Consider the following 18,833-nt stretch of genomic DNA (forward strand, 5'->3'; position numbering starts at 1 on the left):
AGGTACTTTGTCTTCTGAAGGCTTTGTGCAATTAAAATCTCCTCAATAAATGATGTAAGAAACTCGGGGACATGTTTTGACATAGGGAAATAATAAAACTAATTAGGTAGCAAGATCAGATTCAAATTGCTTCTGAGCCTGTTGATAATTCATAACATCCCCATATTGTATCCAGACAGTCTCCTTGGTTGGAGTGGGTGTTGTTTTTCTTTTACTAGAGGTCTAGGCAATATGAAAGATTTTTTTCTGGGGAACATTTCTTCTCCTCCTCCTTTTATTTTAAGCGATGGGGGAAATTAGGTTAATTATACCCCTGTTAATTTAATTGTAGTATACTTTAATAAAATAAAAATGGCTCATGTAAGTCAACTCTTGAAGGGGGAAAATAATTCTTCCATGCCAGAAGGTGTGTTTATTTTTAATAAGGATTTTCACCTAAAGACTTTTTTAAATTTAATTCCATTTTAATTCAGAGGAGGTGGAGCATTTTATGTGTCAATGGGATGATAGACTTTTACATGTAGGTCACCAGCTTGATTTCCTTCCAGCTCTGTAGTGAATGAAAGTTGTCAGGATGCTGAACAGCTGTCAGTTGAAAAGAGGAACAAGATGGTCTTAGTCCAGGTCCTTGTGAGCAGGTGTCCAAATGAGAGCAGCCACCACCTCAGCTGACATTCACTGGCATCTGTGTGGGCAGCCTGTGCCAAGGAGCCAAGAGGGATGTGGAGCCTGCACCATTCTCCTGCTTCTCACCAAAGGCCCTGCAGCACTGAGCTGATGAACAGAGATGCAGAAGAGTTCTCACTGAGATTGCTTATTCTGGGTCTGTTGTGCTGGAAATCCAGCATTATAGTATGTGGTTTATTTCATCCAGAAAATTGTGTCATATTTATAGATAAATATATCAGAAGACTCTAAAAATAAGTTAATTCAGTCAATATCACTTGGCCTCACCAGGCCAGTGGGAGCAGACTGACATCCCAGTGAAGGTAAGTGAGCTCCAAAAGCCATTTTCCAAAAGCTGCCCTGGTTATGCTGTGAGTCAGAGCCTTTGTTGAACATTTAGGGGACATTTGGCTTTCACTCCTGGTTCTGGGTGCTGTGAGCATCCAGGGTTGTTGGTTTTGGGCTGCGGATGCAATTTATGGGCAGTAGCTTTTACCACGAGACAATATGAAGTGGAGCTGCTTCAATGACATATTGGGGGACAATTAAAGAATTAACTTTCCACTGATAATAACCATCTAGCTAAGGACTTTCTGTCACACCTACCACTTCAATATTTCAGGACTTCCAGACCACATTGTCTGATAATCCAGCACTGTTTAGTAAACCAGCCTCTTAATAAATCTAATCTGGAACTCTGGTCACAACAGTGAAAGCTTCCTTGTTTATAAGAAATTATAATCAAAACCTCCTCAATTAATGTAATTAATGTCTTCTCGAGTGGCCTTTCCCAGCTGTATGTCCCACCAAGCCCTGATGGTGTCACAGAGCAGCTTTGTACTCACTGCAGTCACTGCTGGTGATTTGCTCAGATCCCTTCTGAGGGCAGGCTGGTGGTGTATCCCCATTGCACACACAGGTGGAGATTTCCCAACAGGGAGGACAAGACTCAGAAATAATCTACAGGTACTGTCAGGGGCAAGTTCATTCCAGATCTCCCTGCTTTGGTCCCTGCCAGTTAAGAGATGACTTTAGAGACCATCAGGGGCTGAGCAACACATACCATACCCAACTGATGACACAGAATACCTTGCAGTTTCTCATCTTTTGCAGCAGTAAGAGCCACCACAGCATGTAAAATCCATTGTCAGAGAGAGCATCTGTGCAGAAAAAGAGCAGACATTAGAAACTTTTTCTTGGGGAGACTGTTAAACTGGGATAGCTGGAGCTGATCCCACTCCACCCTGCAGCTGAATGATCCACCCCTGCCTGTTTGACTACTTTTAACCTGCCTTGGGTTGGGGAATCTGGCACCAAACACCTGCACAGGACAGGACTGAGTGCCCTGCTCCTGTTGCTCTGTAAAGGCAAATGTGAGGAATCTTAAATCCTTTCACTTGACAAAAGATTGCACAGCAACCAAGTCCTGCTCGCCTTCTTCAGATGACTTAAATAATTGAAGTCAATATTTCTAATTGCTTCAGCAAGGCAGCTCCCCCCTACATCTATTCACACAGCCTTGTTCTTTTTCACTGTGCTCAAACATGATTAGATAATGTTATGGGAGATAACAGCATAAAAATGTGATGAAATGTTCAGCATGATTTCTCTCTTCCCTGTCTGAGCTGCCTCTAGCCCTGAGGAAATGGCATTACCTTCTTCCTTCCTTACAGAAACATGTATTATGAATGACACAGACCTTCCCATTAGTTAACCCTTCTGATTGTCCCTCTGTGTCACTGACAACCTTGAGCCACAGCTGCATACAAAAACCACAGCTTCCAGCAAAAAGCCCTGCTCTCCTTTGGATTAATGCCTAAAATAGCAAGTAGGGTGCAGAGCTTGAACAAACTGTCAGCATGATTCCAGCAACATCTCAGCTTGCACTTCAACAAAGCAGCATCCTGAAAGGAACACGTACAGCAAATAAAGCTAAGCTTAACCTCTTTCAGTGAAAGTTGCAGCTGAAGGAAAAAGCTCATCAGGCTTCTCTATGTGGCCCAAAGCAGAGTGAGCAGTGCACAGGCAGGTTACTGCTCCCAGCTGGAGCAGTGTGAGCACCAGAGGCCCAGGGTGTCAGGAGCCTTCTGTCCCTGCAAATCTCCAACCAATGGATTCAAGTTTCTGAGTTCTGGTTGAAACCAATACCCTTGTTATCAGATTTATTATCTCTGTATTGCAAATATTCTTCCTTACATTGTAGATAACTTGGAATTTAGTCTAAGCATTGAAAAAATACCATGGCAGTGTGGATTTATAGTGTTATACGTATTCCACTGTTTTTCTGGAGACTGCAGGGTACTGGAACGTGTATCTCATATACACAGTGGTATCTATATGCATGACTTGGGCTTTCTGTGATAACCACTGCTGCTGCAGCAGTCTTTGAAGAATCTGGGCTATTAAAATGAATGATGGTGATGGTTTCCAAAGCGCTGGAAAAGCAGAATCCTGTGTTGCTGCAGGAAGGTGCTGGTACAGCATACAAGAGCATGGGCAGCTCTGGGCAGCTCCAGCTGAAGCTGTGCCCTCCCTCAGAGTGATGTGAGCAACAGAGACACCTCACCTCTTCTGTCCCCCTGCCTCCCCCAGACAGCTCCCAGTCCAGATCAAAGCAGTTTGTTGTCACAAACCACAGACAGGCCTTTGAAAAGTGAAAAGCAAGGATGAGAGGTAGAAGGTGAGAGCACAGCAGGAAAGAATGTGATCAGGCAACTAGAATCAAGTGTGAGAAACAGGATTTAAATTGCATTCAGATACAGTCTACTTTGAAAATATGGTGGGTGCAGCCTTTTCTCATTACATTTTAGTTTCCTGGAACCAGGCCAACACACTTGGACTGAGGACTGAAAGGAAAAAAAAGCAAGAATTTTTTGAGTATAGATACTTTTAAGTTACAGAAACCAGTTCTGAATCTCAGCCCTCTCTACCCCACAGCTCCCACAGTGTGTGAGTAGTGCTCTGGTTTGTAGCTGTTCTTGGGCTTTAAGCTTTACACAGTCAGTTCAGCCTTAGGACTTTGTTCTGCTTTGGGCAAATCAGCTCAATGTTCAGAGTCCAGCCAAAAAAAGAAAAGTTGGCAGAGCTTCACCTTGGCAGTGGCTCCTGTGCCGGGGGCATGCCGGGGTTCAGCTGGGGAATATTTGCCTGTCTTCTTACAGGATTTGACACCAGCATCCTACCAATCTGTAAGGATTCCTTGGGCTGGATGTTCAACAAACTTGACATGAACTATGACCTGCTGCTGGATCCCTCGGAGATCAGTGCCATTTATCTGGATAAGTACGAGCCCTGTGTCAAGCCACTCTTCAACTCCTGCGACTCCTTCAAGGACGGGAAGCTTTCCAACAATGAGTGGTGCTATTGCTTCCAGAAGCCAGGCGGTGAGCTGTGCCATTTGCAATGCAAAGAGGAGCTCTTTGGCTCTCCCTGTGTTTCAGGGCCTGCCTGTAGAGCTTGCTCATTGGCAGGCAGGTGTGTTAAAAAGCCCTCTTGCCCAGCACCAGTGCAAAGGGCATTCTGCAACCATGTTTATTGTCACAGATGAACTATATTAACATCCCTTGATCATTAAAGCAAACAAAGTAGTAAGTGTCACTGCACACAGTCTAGAAATAAGCTCTATTGCTGACAGAAAGCTCAAGAATTTACTCTTTTATTAACACAGAATTTAGCCAATTAGCAAGTCATAAATCAGAGAGCTGGCATGATGTCAGTTTGGTGAAAAGAGAGGTAGAATGGTTTAACAATTAAAATGGCCCCCAAACACTACTCTCAACTACAGTGTGTTGCCTTTTTTTTTCTTTTTTTTTTAATTAGTAGAGCTAATGACATAAATTTGTTTTGCAGTACAGTACCAGCATATGGGCTTCTCTCAGTCCCAGGTGTACAGTAGCCTACATTTCATGTCAGCAGTGAAGCCAGTCATTACAGAGCCTGTCCCGTACCATCTGGAAACTGATTCTTATACATTATATTTTAGGTCTTCCTTGCCAGAATGAAATGAATAGAATTCAAAAGCTAAGTAGAGGGAAGAGTCTGTTGGGTAAGTTCGATTACTTGCTATTCATTTGCTCAACTAATTAAAGCTTCTGTGATTATTGTAACTTTATATGCAGTAATGGTTTTTCAATTAGAGACTAATGTTTTGAGTCGGGAATATGCAGCACCGAGCGTAGGCCTGACACTATGAAATTAAACAAATAATGAGATAGCAACACACAGAACAGGTGTCAGCGTGGCAACGGGTTCAGAGCTAATTTACAGCTCTCCAGAAATGCAAAGCCTTGTCTGCACAGAGCTTAATACTGCCTTCATCACCTCACAGGTCAGAGTAAGTACTGGGAAGCTGCTTGATACTCAAGGCTCCCGTTTTTGAAGGGTGACTGAAGGTGCATTCATGTTCCCTTCCAGTTATGATACAATGCAGGCTTTCCTTGGGGCTCAATTTGGCCTAATCACTCTTTAAAATATTTCAGTATATTCTGTGTATATGAAAACAGGAATTTATATCACCTCATTTTAGGCAGCCTAGAGGATGATTCATGCTGTAAGATGTGGTCCTGCCTGTCCCTCTCTTTTGTGCCTATTGGGAGCCTGAATTGATTCATGACTGATGGATATCTAAAATCAGGTTAAATAAATCCCCATCTGGCATTTTCCCAATTAATTGCCAAAAAATCAGGTTGCTGAACTGAAAAAAATTCAAGTGACTAATTCCCTACCCTAAAATCAGCCAGTGGTACATGGCCTGGAGTCTGTGTGCTGGTGTTTTACCAAAACTTGTGTCCCAGCACCTTTGTGCACACAGAGCCCGGCCCCTGAGGTGCAGCAGGACAGATGCAAGCCCTGCACTTCCCCCTTGAGCAGAGAGGCTGAGCTCAGCCCCACCATGGAGAACATGTCAGGCTCCCACAGCATCCCCAGCTGCAGCACAGGGTGTGCACAGCTCTGCTGCAGGGCTGCTCAGAGCCTGCAGCTCCTGCATCCTCAACAGCACACCCTGCAAACAGCTCAGCTCTGCCAGATCCTGCCACTCCCAGGTGCCACTGCCGTTTGGACTCAAGGTTCACGTGCCTTGTGAACAATCCCAACCTGGATTGATTGGTTTAAATTAAGAATAAACATTCCTAAACTACTGTGGTTTAGATCCATCATCCTTTCATAGCAAGTTCACATGAAGATTAGGATGTTTCAGAGTTACAGCTCCTGCTGTTCACAGCTGTGGGAGCAAAGGGAGGATTGATCACCTGGGATTTGTGTGCTCCATTCAGTAAATATTCTGCATTTGTGTTCAAGGGAATGTTGTGACAGAGGAAGTCACAATGTTCTCTGTCTCATGGGTGTCATGATTTTCAAAGTCACCTGAAAGAATAAGAAGCCCAGTTCTTAAAAGATAGCTTTGACTATCCCATATTTATTTTATGCTTTGGTGTTATTTTCTACGTGCAATAAATGTCATCTAGGTTGAAACCTAAGTAGTTTATTCTGGTGTGTGGGAAGAATGATGCCTGGGTTGCAGGTAGTTCAACATGCAGGTGGTTGTAGCACATGTCACTGGGATCTGATCACAATAGCAGGAGTAAAATGACAAAGTAAAAGCAGTAAGAATGGTCCCTTAGCACAAATAACTTCTAGTCAACTGTATTAATAAAAAAAAAATAGAAGAAGAATGAAAGAGGTGAAGCTCAACAAATCAAGGTGTCAGGCACAGGTTGTTCCACAAGCTAGAAAATTATAATATAAAGAGGAACTCTTTGCTTCACCTACCCTGAAAGTCTTCCTGCATAATGACACCTGTCATGGAGATTTTAATTTGCTATCAGAGCTATTTATACAGCAGAAAACATTGTCTTTTCACTGTCTGAAAAATCATTCAAATGGAAGCTCAAACATACACGTGACTTGTAGCAATGGTAAAGTTGGAAAAGAGAGATTAGTATTTTCAGGGAAAGTAATATTTAATTATTCTCTTTCCTCCTCTGACCCTGACAGAGAGAGCACAGCACTTACAGTCTTGGCACTAGCATGAAGAATGTTTTTGTTAACTTGCATCCATTGATAAAAATGATGACTTTTGATATTTCCTTCTCTATATATTTTTCAAAACACATGACAGTTGCAACAAAGTACTTCAAAGCCATTGCCATTAGATATGTTGAATTTGGAGGCTTTCAAATGAAGTCTAGCATCCCAGGAGACTGAATTAAAAAGTAAACAGCACTATTCATCTTTTCCTACCAGATTTATCTGGAGTACAATTAACTGCAGAGACTGTACTTTTAGAGCACACAACTGTGCAGCCTGATAATGCCTCTCCCACTCCACTAAAGTAATAAATTTCTGCTCCCATCACTGTTTCCTCCTATATCAACCCTGTGGATTCAGCTAATATAATAGCTAATACCAGGAGCTGTGTGCTGGCTAGTACTTAATTCTGACAGGCTTTTACCTCTATCTTTAGCATATAATTATTCTCCTCCTGTTCTCTAAGGAAGGGGAGTGTTATATAGATAAGGAAATGATGCAAACCAAAAAAAAGTATAGGTCTGGGTCCATAGAGAGGACACAGGTGCAACAGTGCTGTTCAAGTTTGTGTGGAATAACTAAAACCTTTCCAGGGCAAAGGGAGATGGGAAGCAGGATTCAGTGGCTTGAGGCAGTTTGTGGGGAGTGACTCACATTTTGTGAGTCCAGGCTTGTGCAGGAACCTCTGGAGAGGGAAGCTCCAGATGTTCCCTGATGCCAAACCCAGCAAATGGTCTGTCTGGGTGCCATGCTCCAGGATAGCAGAGCTTGTAGCCAGCTCATTTCTGACAAAAACAGGCTGATTTGTGTACAGTTCACAGGGAGAATCATCATGTTGTACAACACTTGTTCCCAGCCACTCTCTATCCTCTCCAGATTATCACCTGCACCTGACACATCACAGAGGACATGCTGTATCCTCCCTCTGATAGTTGGCAAATACTGTGACATTAGTATGCACAGATAAATATTTAAAGCTCCAGTGTTACATACAAATTAGCACGAATTTCCCACGCAGAAGGAAAAGCACCTTCCACTCTTCACTGTGACCCAAAGTGTGAATCTATTCCACACACAGTTACGTTGGCACTGAGCCTGGGACACAATTTATTTTTAAATCTTTTAAAGCTTTTATAGGCAGCGTGGAACATTTTCATACCTTACAAGAAACAGTGAAACTATGCAAAAAGGCCTGTTTCAAAGAAGGAAAAGGTTGCATTGCCCTAGGAAAAGAGAAAGCAGTTTAAATCAGTTTAAAATGCAGAAGCTCTTCTCTGCTCACCCTGTAATGCCTCTGAGGTTCCCCCTTTGATCCTTCCCTGGAGCCAGATGTTGATCAGACATAAAAGGGTACCCCAGTGACATGGGTACAGCTATGCTGATTTACACCAGCTCCAAGGCAGCACCTGACCACTTTTCCCAAGGTTCTGTATGGTTTGATAAACACCTGGAGTGCTTATCAGAGGCAGGACATGAGCATAAATATGAAAAAAAATCTTTCCTAATTGATATTGAGATGAATTTTGGACACTGGGTATTAACCTACAAAAACCTGCCAAGGCAAATACATATTTTGTTATTAAAACTATTGTCTTATAAAAAATGAAAATGAATCTTTGATAGTTGCTAGCATGCTTACATTTGTACATGAACATAATGGTGATACCTGTTAGCAAACCTGCTACAAGACCTTGCTTTAACATTATTTAAAATATTCTCACTCATGGATGTGGTCTCCAAAACTGATCTGATGTACAAAGATTTCTGCAGGTGTTCAAAGGTTTCTCTTCTCATCTCCCAGACCTGTATTAGCAACACTCAAACTTTAGAGAAGATCTGCAGAACAATGAGTTTGGATATTCAGATTCACTTTGTGTAGCTCTCTGTGTGCATGAGACTGACTTCCACATTTATGTTTTATATAGGAAATCTGGTGTCATTTGGGCAGCACCTTCTCATTCATCTTTTCCTATGAGAAATGTAGTGGAAGTGGCCCCTTTGACACATGTGCTGTCTGAATAGATGCTACACATGGAACTAGTTAAAAAACTTTACTGAACCACCAGTAAATCACTGGTATCTTTGACAAAGGAGAAAAACACTTTCTCAAAAATCGTTTGAGACAAGAAATTTGGGGGCAAGGGTGTGTTTATGTCATGTTTCAAATTGAAGCAATTGACAAAGAAGGGAAAAATGAATGTACTGACCTCCAGTGGGAATAAAGCTAACTCATCTCAAAGAACAAGAGGGTTTTTCATACTGAAGTACATTTGCTGTATCTGCTGAAAATGGTGGGAACAATAACATAAGTTTCTCCTGAGAGTTTCCCTCTTTGCAGAAGCCAGAATGAACCACACTCTATAAGGCTGAAATATATTGGTTTTATTGTGAGACAAAACTTGGGCTTCAAATCCAAAGACTTACTGGTTGAGATCCTGTTGTCCCTGTCTGTAAAGCCCATGCATTATTTCTTCTTTTATACATGGGAACTCTCAGTAAGTCAGGGGATGTGCCTGAGATTAGTATGAATAGCAAGCAGATGGCAGATACCTTCCAGGGATAATTACAGTGTTGTGGAAAGACTCATGTGATAAACACTGAAGGAGTGCAAATGGAGGGAAGTGCAGAACTAATGAAGTTGGGGTAATAATCCAGTTGGGAAGAAAAGTTTAAAACCAGGAGTGAAATGTGAAAAGGCTCTGTGGGAATATCAATCATTCAGGGGCAGACTGAAGCTCTCTCTAGAGCTGTGTGACACCCTCCTCCGTGTGCTGGATATGAACAAACATTTATACACTGGGACCAGGGTGTCTGCAAAGAGCTCACCAGAAATAATTCCTTCTCTCTTTCAGGCACCAGATTATCACATGTATTTCCTTGCCAACATTGTCAAGATCTTCATGTATATAAGTGCTGAGTTCATAATACCCTCTCTGTGTGTTTGCTCCTGCAGAGGATTGCATTACTGAGCACTCCTTATATTTTATTCAGGTGCTTTCATCCCCCGGTGCAATGAAGAAGGTTATTACAAAGCCACGCAGTGCCATGGCAGCACGGGGCAGTGCTGGTGTGTTGATAAGTATGGCAATGAGATAGCTGGCTCCAGAAAGCAAGGCACAGTCAGCTGTGGTGAGTAATGATCTGCTTTCCTCAGACAATGGGGGAATTAACACTGCTGTAACCCTGCCATTGCTGTGCCACGAGGATGATGACAAAAGGGAAAACACGAGCAGCACAGTTCAAAGTGCTCCTCTGTTTTCCTGCTCACACACAAATGGGGCCCTCATGGGTCCTTTGGACAGCAGGGGTGCAGCACAAGTTAGCAATAGCCACTCTTAAGGTATTTTTGCTTCCAGCCTGGAAATTGCAGTTAGTGATATCAAAATTAAGGGTCTGGGGTTGCTCTGTGTTGTTATTAAATATATTGTTCTGTATTCTCTGAAATGCACATCTACTGGAACTTTCCAGACAAGGGAAGGCCTAAATGTGTTAAATTGTATACATGAGCAACCAAACCCAATACAATTGCTGACAGAACAATATTATGTAGGTAAGTGAAATCACCAATTAGCTGTTGTGCCCAGACAAGGAAGATGTCACCTACAGTCCTCCAGAGTACCTCAGCAATGGTTTTGAGTGCAGCTTTTTTTTTTTTTTTTTTTTTTTTGAGAAGGAACAAAGACCTAGAAGGTCCAGGATGCCCAGAATAACATCACAGATGTTCGGCTCAATAACTATATTTGCAGAGTGAGGTTTATACACTTAAAACCATTTTTTACTTTTTTTTGCCTGGTTTACAGAGCAGTGATGGAATTAAAGTATTTACAAAGGAATAGTGATTTTCTGGCCTGCATGCATGTGATCCGGAACTTTCCAATCAAGCCTCTAGGAGGAAGATAATGCATAAAGGGGCATTTTATGCAAAAAAAAACCTTTTCAGAGTCAATTGATACGTATTTATCCCAGTTCAGAATGAAAATTGAAATTTTAAGGTTGCTTCATGAATAGCTGAACCAATTAATTTAAAAAATAGCATTGCAAATGACAGTGGCTTGCATGACAAGGATAGTGATTAATGTGGAGTTTGCTGTTCTGTGAGGAAATGACCTTTCCTGCTCACCTGTTTCAGAAGAAGAGCAAGAAACCTCAGGGGATTTTGGCAGTGGTGGATCTGTTGTATTGTTGGATGATTTGGAAGAGGAACCTGAAGCAACAAAAAAAGACAAAGAAGGGAAACTGAAGATTCACGTAAGAGCAGCTAATGAAGATGATGAAGATGAAGATGATGATAAGGATGATGAAATTGGTTATATATGGTAGTGCCCATCATGATGAGGACTCACGTTTTGCACAATATTGCAACTCACATCATATCTCTGCAATTGTATCTGAGAGTACCTGGCACAAAAATTCCCTCTCTACTGAGTTTAATTTTGTATTGCCAATTTAATTTGGATGACAACTTTTTTTTCCAGCAAAGGACTGTTTGGAATACAGCTTTTGTTCAGTTGGTTTGGGGGATTTTTGTTCTATCCACAGGGGAAATGAGTTTTGTTTCAAAACCATTTTGTGTCTTAATCCTCACTTGCACCACTTATGAAATCCATCCTGTGAAAGAACCCTGGAAGGGGCTCAAAAAAAACAATACAAAGGCTTAGAAGCCCCTCTCATGTCAGAGAATTTGTGTCATAAATTGTTACCTGGATCATATCAGAAAAAGGTTTTTCTTTCATGAAGAAGGAAAAGTAGGTGCCTCATTTTCTAGTCCATATTTATAATGTCTCAGTGAAGAGTAAGTCTCTTTGGACAGTGGCTGCCCATTACCAGGGGTTAATCCAGAAGAAAACCCACTGGCAGGACTTTCCCTTCCTTCCATTCTCTGAGAATGAGTCCAGCAGGCTTAGTCCAGCTCACACTGAAGGCAAAGCTCCCACCAGGGCACAATCAGCTCACTGACACTCTGATAAAGGAACATGGCCTTCTTGATCTTAAGAGATGCTGCAGCTGTCATGGACCCAGCCCTGGAGGCAGGGGACAGAGTCCATCTGCCTTTCAGAGTGTTTAAGAGGAGAGTATTTGGTGAATTTGTAGCATCATAACCACCCCCAGAGCTGTTCCTCAGCTGCTGTCTGAGCTCATTTCACCAGAAGGGTCCCTAACAACATCACACAGGCAGCCTCTGCTCCCAGCTCACCTGGGACCTGTCTGCTCTCCCCTGAGCCCTCCTTCCAAAGCCACAATGCTGCCCAAGACACCAACCCTCAAAAGGAACTGTCCCTTATTTCATGTAAAGATACCTGTTTAAAAAAGCAGCTTTTAGGTGGTGATATTTCAAAAGCATAACCCCTTGGCTCAGTGTGGTGCTGCACACTTGTACACACTCCTAAAAGAGAATAGAATTAAAATCCAATCTGTGATTCCCTCAATACCTCCCATCTATTCAAAGCTCTTGTATCAGAGCATATTGACATTCCATTATTTGCAGTGTCCTTTCCCATGGCAGTTCTCGGATGCAGTAATGTGCTGTGGTGATCTTTTGTTATTTTTGCTGTTTTGTGGAGCAGTAAGAGGAACCTTAACCCCACTCTTGCATTAGGATGCAGGTGTAAGTATTTTAGCAGCGTCTGTGGTTGCCCAGTGAGTTATTTTGCAGAATGAAAAATACGGTTTTTACAACAAAAACTAATTAGAATTTTTTTTTCTGAGCTAATGGTGGATATAGAGGTGCAGACAGCATTGAGTCACAACATGGTTGTCTACATAGTCAGTTGAAAGCTGGAAAATACCACACAGATTGGCAGAAGTCAGTTTTTAGGTACATTGGCCCGGGGATGTTGGCTCTCAGCCCTCTCCAAAGCCAGTGCCTGCCTGGCAGCCCTCTGGGTAGGACCTGTGCTTTCAGATGTGATCAGAAGTGGAATTCCTTTCAGGTACCATGTGCTGCAGGGCCTCTCCTGTTTTCTCCTCTTTTATTTCCTATTTATCCAGATTAATGACCTGAGAACAAAGAGTAAGCCTGCATAATCATTATTAATGCAGAAGGATGTGTAAAACCATGAGGAATTTGTTGTTTCACGCCCCTGCATCCTCCCAAAAATCTGCCATCACAGTCATTTGCAAAAGGCCTGCAATCTGCCCTGCCTCAAATAAATCCCTTTGGTTTTCCCATAGAGTTAAAAAAATATATGTTATAATCATTTTCCATGAGCTGCACTACACACAGACACACACATATATGCACAGTTTTTCTATTTGCCTTTCACAGAAATCCTGCCAACTTGCAGGAGGAACAGATAACCCAGCATTTCTGTCTCCCTAAATATGATGTTTTGAGAATCAATTGAACACCATCAGTAGGTTCCTTCTCAAACATCCTGTCTGGTTTTCCTCTGGTATTTTCTTAATTAACCCCACACTCTCTGGGTCTGGCTCTGCTGTCCTGTGCAAGACCTGCCTGAGGCACAGAGCTGCCATTTCATTCTGCCATAAATCTGAGCTCCACAATCAGCAGATTATGCTTATCCTCCTGACTGGACTCATCCTCCACACAGTGCTAGGGGGTTTTGGCAGTCCTGTGTCCCTCCACAGCAGCTTATCCTGGGCTGTGCCTTACATCAAAGGTCACAGAGCAAATCCCTTCTCCTGCCCAGCACCTCCCCAGGGCAAAGCCTGGCACTCTGAGCCCTTGCAGGCAGTACAAGGTCTGGGGATGCAGGGGGCTGTGTCCTGTGCAAACATGCAAGATGGTTAAATTAAAGCTGTCAAATAAGCCTTTGAAAGTGAATGTGAAGATCTCTGAGTTTACATGTGCAGATGTGGCAGCACCACCCACTGGTGGTCTCCTGGCTGTGATCTTCCACATGCAATGCTTCCAAATCAGAGTTGGAATTATAAATCAGACCTTTATATCTAACTGTAAACCAATTTCTGTCTCCCAGACACACCAGCTCAAACATGGGGTGGCCCCAGTGAAAGAGCTCCATGCCCAGCACAGCCTGGTGAAGGGTCAGGGGCCTTGGCTGGCTCGGGGGGCCCCTGGTAGCACATTGCCCTGCACCCAGAAACACACACAGACACACACAGACTGTTGTAGGCATGCTGGCCTGGATGCAGGCACACCCCCCTCTCCAGGTGACCCTTCAGTCACCTCTTTGACTCGTGCAAGGGTTCTTCTGGCTCCAGCCAGCGTGGGAAATTGCCATGTTATGGGCTGGGGCAGCTGGGCAGGGCAGCCGTGCCCAGTCCCAGGGTCCAGCCAGGCAGGAGCAGGGCACACGTGCTGGGAAGGGCAGCTCAGACTCTGGATTGCTTTGAGAGCAAGTTCCCAAATCCTGCAAAGCTTTTAACAGAGCCCTTTTGTGATCCACTGGCATCCCCCTGTGGTGGGGGACCTGCAGCCTGTATGTGTACACGTGTACATGTCTGTGTGACTGTATGTATGCATTTATGCACAAATGTGTGTGTGCATGTGGGTGTGTGTGTGTCCAGTTTGGGGAGATGCATTAAGAAAATCTTCTAGTTGATGAAATAGTGATAAAGAAACCAGTGATTCTGCCAAGTACCAGTGCTCTTCCAGATCAAGCCCCTTCCATTCTTCATGCTTTGTAAAGGATTTAATTTGCTTCCAACTTAATTTAATTCAATTCCTTTCTTTTTCTCTTTCCTTTTTTTTTACAAAGCAAGACTTACTTCCCATCTGAATCAAGTCATTGACCTTCCAAACATTTTCTCATTGTAAAAAATGGAATATGAGTTGTCCCACTATTTTAGAGACACCAAATGGAATCAGAGTTGTCCCATTCTTTTAGAAACACAAACCAATTTTTAATCTCATTTTCTTTTCATATTACAGTCTATGAGATACTGTTAGACGTTGCTTTATGTTCCTTTTAACTACTGTAGTTAAATCAAAATGTTGAGTTCAGATTTCAGCACAGCTGGGTTTTTTGGGTCATTACTGGCCTTTGCTGTGAACACAAAGAATCCTCTTTATTTTCTTTGCCTTTTTTTAAGCTATTCTGTACTATTATTTTTAATCATTTGAACTGCTTATTTAATATTTATTCTACAGTTTATATTGAAGATGTAAAGTTTATATTTAAAACAACACTGTTTGTTAGTGAATGCTTCTCTTTGCCTCTCCAGCCTAGTCTGTTAGTCTCAGTGTACATTTCTGGCATGGGAATATTTTGATATTAGGAGTTTTGTAGCCTTTTCTCCCTCAAGCAGCAACTGATGTAGATCTAAGGTCACCACCAGACCCAGACCAGGGCGCTCGAGATTCGCTTCCTGCATTTGTTGGCTTCTCTGCAGTCCCTCCTGTGTGCCATCCTTCACCCACAGACTGCTTTGTACAGTTACTACACATCAAAAAGCCCTTTCTACAGTAGGTGGGTTTTGGTCTTTTTATACTTTTCTCAATGCTGTTGATGTCTGTTACTGTTCAATGTGTAGATCTGTAAGGAGAGATCCAAATATTACGTGTTTCAGTTCGATGTCCCTACTGTAGATGGATGTAGACTATCATAGTAAGTAGAACTGCATAGTAAATTCTGAATGCTTTTTCCATAAGGAGTTAAGTGGAATGTGAGCATTTTGCTACCTTTGGTTAACTGTAAATGCTTAACTGTAGTCTGAAATAGTTGCATTTTTGTCTGTCTCAATAAATTTTAATTTGTCTGCGACTCCTTATTGCCTGTCCTGAATTTTATTAAACTTAGGGGATCAAAAATACTGCACTACCTTGAGTCAGCATTTAATCATACATGGAAATGGATGCTCCTTTATATTTGCTTCATAACTTACACCTCTGTTCAATGCCAGTTGTAATCTGTGGAGTTAATGCAAGGTCTCCATAAACCTCTATGTCAGAAGCAGAAATGAAACCAAACAGAATGGAATAACTGTACCACAATCAGAATTTTTCAAATTATATTAAAATTTATTTTTGAGGGACTAGCAAGGGCAGAGGAGGAAGCTTTCATTTCTATTTCCTCTCCAGATTACAAATTGTCATGTTTTTCTGTCTCTTCTGAAGGTATCCAGGGCAATTCCACAAACGCAGACACATTCTGCAGTGGCCTTTATCTACATGATAAACTAAGGCAAAATTATATTAAATACAATTGGTGAGAAGCCATCCTCATTTAGAAATACCTGGGTTTGTGTCTCTATAATTAAATCAGAGCTCGTCTTTAATATTATTAACCAATTTAAACAGCCAGCATTATTGCAGTGCTAATTACAGAGTTAAAAATGTTATTTCATCACCTTTTTCCTGTATGTGGAATATTAAAATTACCAGATGAAAAGAGAAACCAATTTGCAAGCATTTGCACAATTGTAATCTCATCAGGTATGCACTGATAATATGTCTGTCCATACACCATTGGCTGAGCTGGGCCATCAAGGGTCAGAACCTGCCTGAAATTTCAGTTCAACTGCCTGCATTCATGAGTTTATTTTTGCTGTGGGTACCACACATCACTTGCAGTACACCACTTACCTGACTCTGAGAACAACTGGGTTTTCCCTTTCCCAAACCACTCTGAGACTCTTTGAAGTGTTTGATCTTCTGTGCTGAAGTGTCTCAGCTGTTCCAGATGTCAGAGCCTGTGTGTGGCACGGAGTGCTGGGAGCAAAGCAAAAGAAATCCAGAGCTTAAAGGTGTGTGAGATGTAAATGAGATTTTAGTTGTCAGAAAGGGTTGATGATTGGAGCTCTTTTTTTTTTTTAATATTCCTTCTAGCTTTCAAATTACAGGCACCTTGCAAGCTTTGTTTTATATTACACATGCACAGCTCTACACAGACACACCACTCCCTTCTAATGACAAAGGTGTGTATAAATAGATAGGTAATACATGCATATATATATATATGTGTATGTATATATGCCTTTAGACCCCCCTGGGCATGGGATATCCACTGGAATTTTGGGATGGCCACTTCTGGGAATTCCTTCTATGCCTCCCTGTGTTTTATCACCCCTGTTTGGTACTCCCTCCTGTAACAACTTGTGCTGTACTTTGGTTTCATACATTAAAATACTCACAGTAGGTTATTACAACCCACCTGTCATGTCCTGATAAGCTGCACTGATTTCTATTTAGCTTTTCTATGACTCTGTCGTCCAATTTCAGAGGTGAATCTTGAAATAATTTCCATGAACTCCCTCCCAGGAGATACATCCTTTGCTTCCCCACTGATACTGAAGAGTGTCTGGCTGAAATGTTGCCCCAGCAATAGTAAAAGGTCATTTGGGGTTCAAGGTAAAATGTTGGCAAGGACAACTCCTACCTGGAGGACAGTAGAGTTCATCCATACCCAAATGTTGTACTTTGCATCTTCAGTAAAATCTGCCAGGCTGGGCAATATGTCATACCTCTGCATGGAAAGGAGCAGTCAGGACAAAGTTACAAAAATGGCCCTTTTTTTCCACTGTTTTCCAATTTATCTTCCTAATATTATTTTGCAAATGAATATACTTTTTGGTTTGTTCTGTGAAACCTCTAATGTGAGATGCATGCACACACCTCCTCTCTCTCTCTCTCTTGCTCTATCTTCTCTTACAAAATTTTCTTCTGAGCTCCCCAGCAGCTATAAAACAGTAGCATTACAGCCTTCACTGATGATTAGTTTCATTTTTCCTTAAATACTGACAGTCAAAGGGTGAGATATTAAAAAAGAAAAATTGTGTCACAACAGCTTTGCACACTGTACAGTTTTTTTAATAGATTAAAAAGAGGCAGAGAGCTATTAATAAGCTTTTGACTTTCTGAACACTCCCATTTTTGGAATGGGACCAGCTCTTTTAAAGGGGGTGGGGAGGCAGAGTGAAGGGATGGTTTCATGTAATCTTGTAAAAAGAAGGAAAACAGTGAAACCAGATTTAGGTAAGCTGTGAATGAGGAGGATGGATCTCCTGAGCATGGACAGAGAAGCTCAATCCACTTCTTCCAGGACTAAAGCTAGTTTTTTTTCTAGTGGAGAATTCCCAGTGACTGGAGCAGCTCGGGATCAGCCCATGAAAACCCAGAAATGCAGAGGCAGATTCCTGCTGCAGGCTGGGCAATATCAGTAACTGCTTGCAGTGAATCCCTGGCTTAAAACACACAAACCACACAGTGGCACTCCGGGAGGAAGGGAAGAGCAAGGCAGAAGCAAATTCTGATGGTGCAGCATTCTGTCAGCCCAGCAGGGAGGGAGAGGCATGGAGAGGCTCTGATGTGAGCATCCAGTGCCTCTGCAGTCACCCTCCCAGCTGTAGCTGTGCAAGAAACACCTCTGACAGTAGCCTTAGAAAGAAATACAGTCCCTGGCAGCCACTGCTCTTGAGTATCAGCTTCTTCTACATATTGCTATAAATTCCTGCAATTCCACGCTAAAGGCTTGGGCAGAGGGAGAGTTTGTAAAGAAAGCTTAAAATGCAGGGTCTTTGCCAGGTAGTAACTGCCTTTTCTCATCGATAGTTACTCAATAAGAATCATTGCTGGAGCATGACTCTGCTTCCATTCCCAGCCAATACATTTGCAATCTGGCCCTTGAACATGGGAAAATCGACCCCAGAGCATATTGCTAAAGGAAAGGTCCATAAGCACATTGGTTTAAGCTTTGGAAACACATTACCTCTAAAATTATTTGGAGGGTTTGAGAGATTTGCAGATTTTACACTGATTTTTCTGTACTGAGTATCACAAATCTGGTTAATGCAAAACTATTGGAGTAAGAGTCTGTGTAAGTAGAAGCCCTGACACAGTTTTGCTCCATCACAGATGATGTGTTAATTTATCACAACTGCAAAGAATTGACCCAAATAACTATTAGCCTAAAGTAAAATTAAATAAAACAGAGATTGTAACAAGATGTAGGTTTTCCCAGATTAATGTATTGAAATACTTCGGGTTACAAGGGGCTGTTACAGAAGATCAATATCCCCATTGCTTTTTGGGACAGGTCACATAGGAACCCAGCACCTGCAGTGAGCTTTGGTGGTTGTTAGAGACCCTAAAGCTGCAGCTCAGCCCTGCAGCCCTCCTGCTACAGCAAGAGGAGCTGGGAGGCACAAAAACAACAAACACATCTGCTGAACGCCTCCCTCGTCATGTACAGCACCAGCCAGCTGGGGAAGGTGGGAGCAGT

The 18,833-nt window shown here is 42.3% G+C and overlaps 1 protein-coding gene across 1 annotated transcript in view; it reads left to right on the top strand.

The window, feature by feature from the left end:
• The window catches only part of SPOCK1 (SPARC (osteonectin), cwcv and kazal like domains proteoglycan 1), a 272,406-nt gene extending 257,029 nt beyond the window's left edge, over positions 1-15,377 (top strand). Inside the window, exons 9-12 of the mRNA XM_039701668.1 lie at positions 3,828-4,049; positions 4,649-4,711; positions 9,685-9,822; positions 10,823-15,377. Of these exons, the coding sequence (XP_039557602.1) occupies positions 3,828-4,049; positions 4,649-4,711; positions 9,685-9,822; positions 10,823-11,013 (614 nt within the window). The 3' untranslated portion in view covers positions 11,014-15,377. The remainder of the gene's footprint in view (positions 1-3,827; positions 4,050-4,648; positions 4,712-9,684; positions 9,823-10,822) is intronic.
• Positions 15,378-18,833: the final 3,456 nt, after the last annotated feature.

The sequence above is a fragment of the Passer montanus genome, unplaced genomic scaffold, assembly GCF_014805655.1.
Source record: "Passer montanus isolate IOZ18808 unplaced genomic scaffold, ASM1480565v1 scaffold15, whole genome shotgun sequence".
Taxonomy (NCBI): domain Eukaryota; kingdom Metazoa; phylum Chordata; class Aves; order Passeriformes; family Passeridae; genus Passer; species Passer montanus.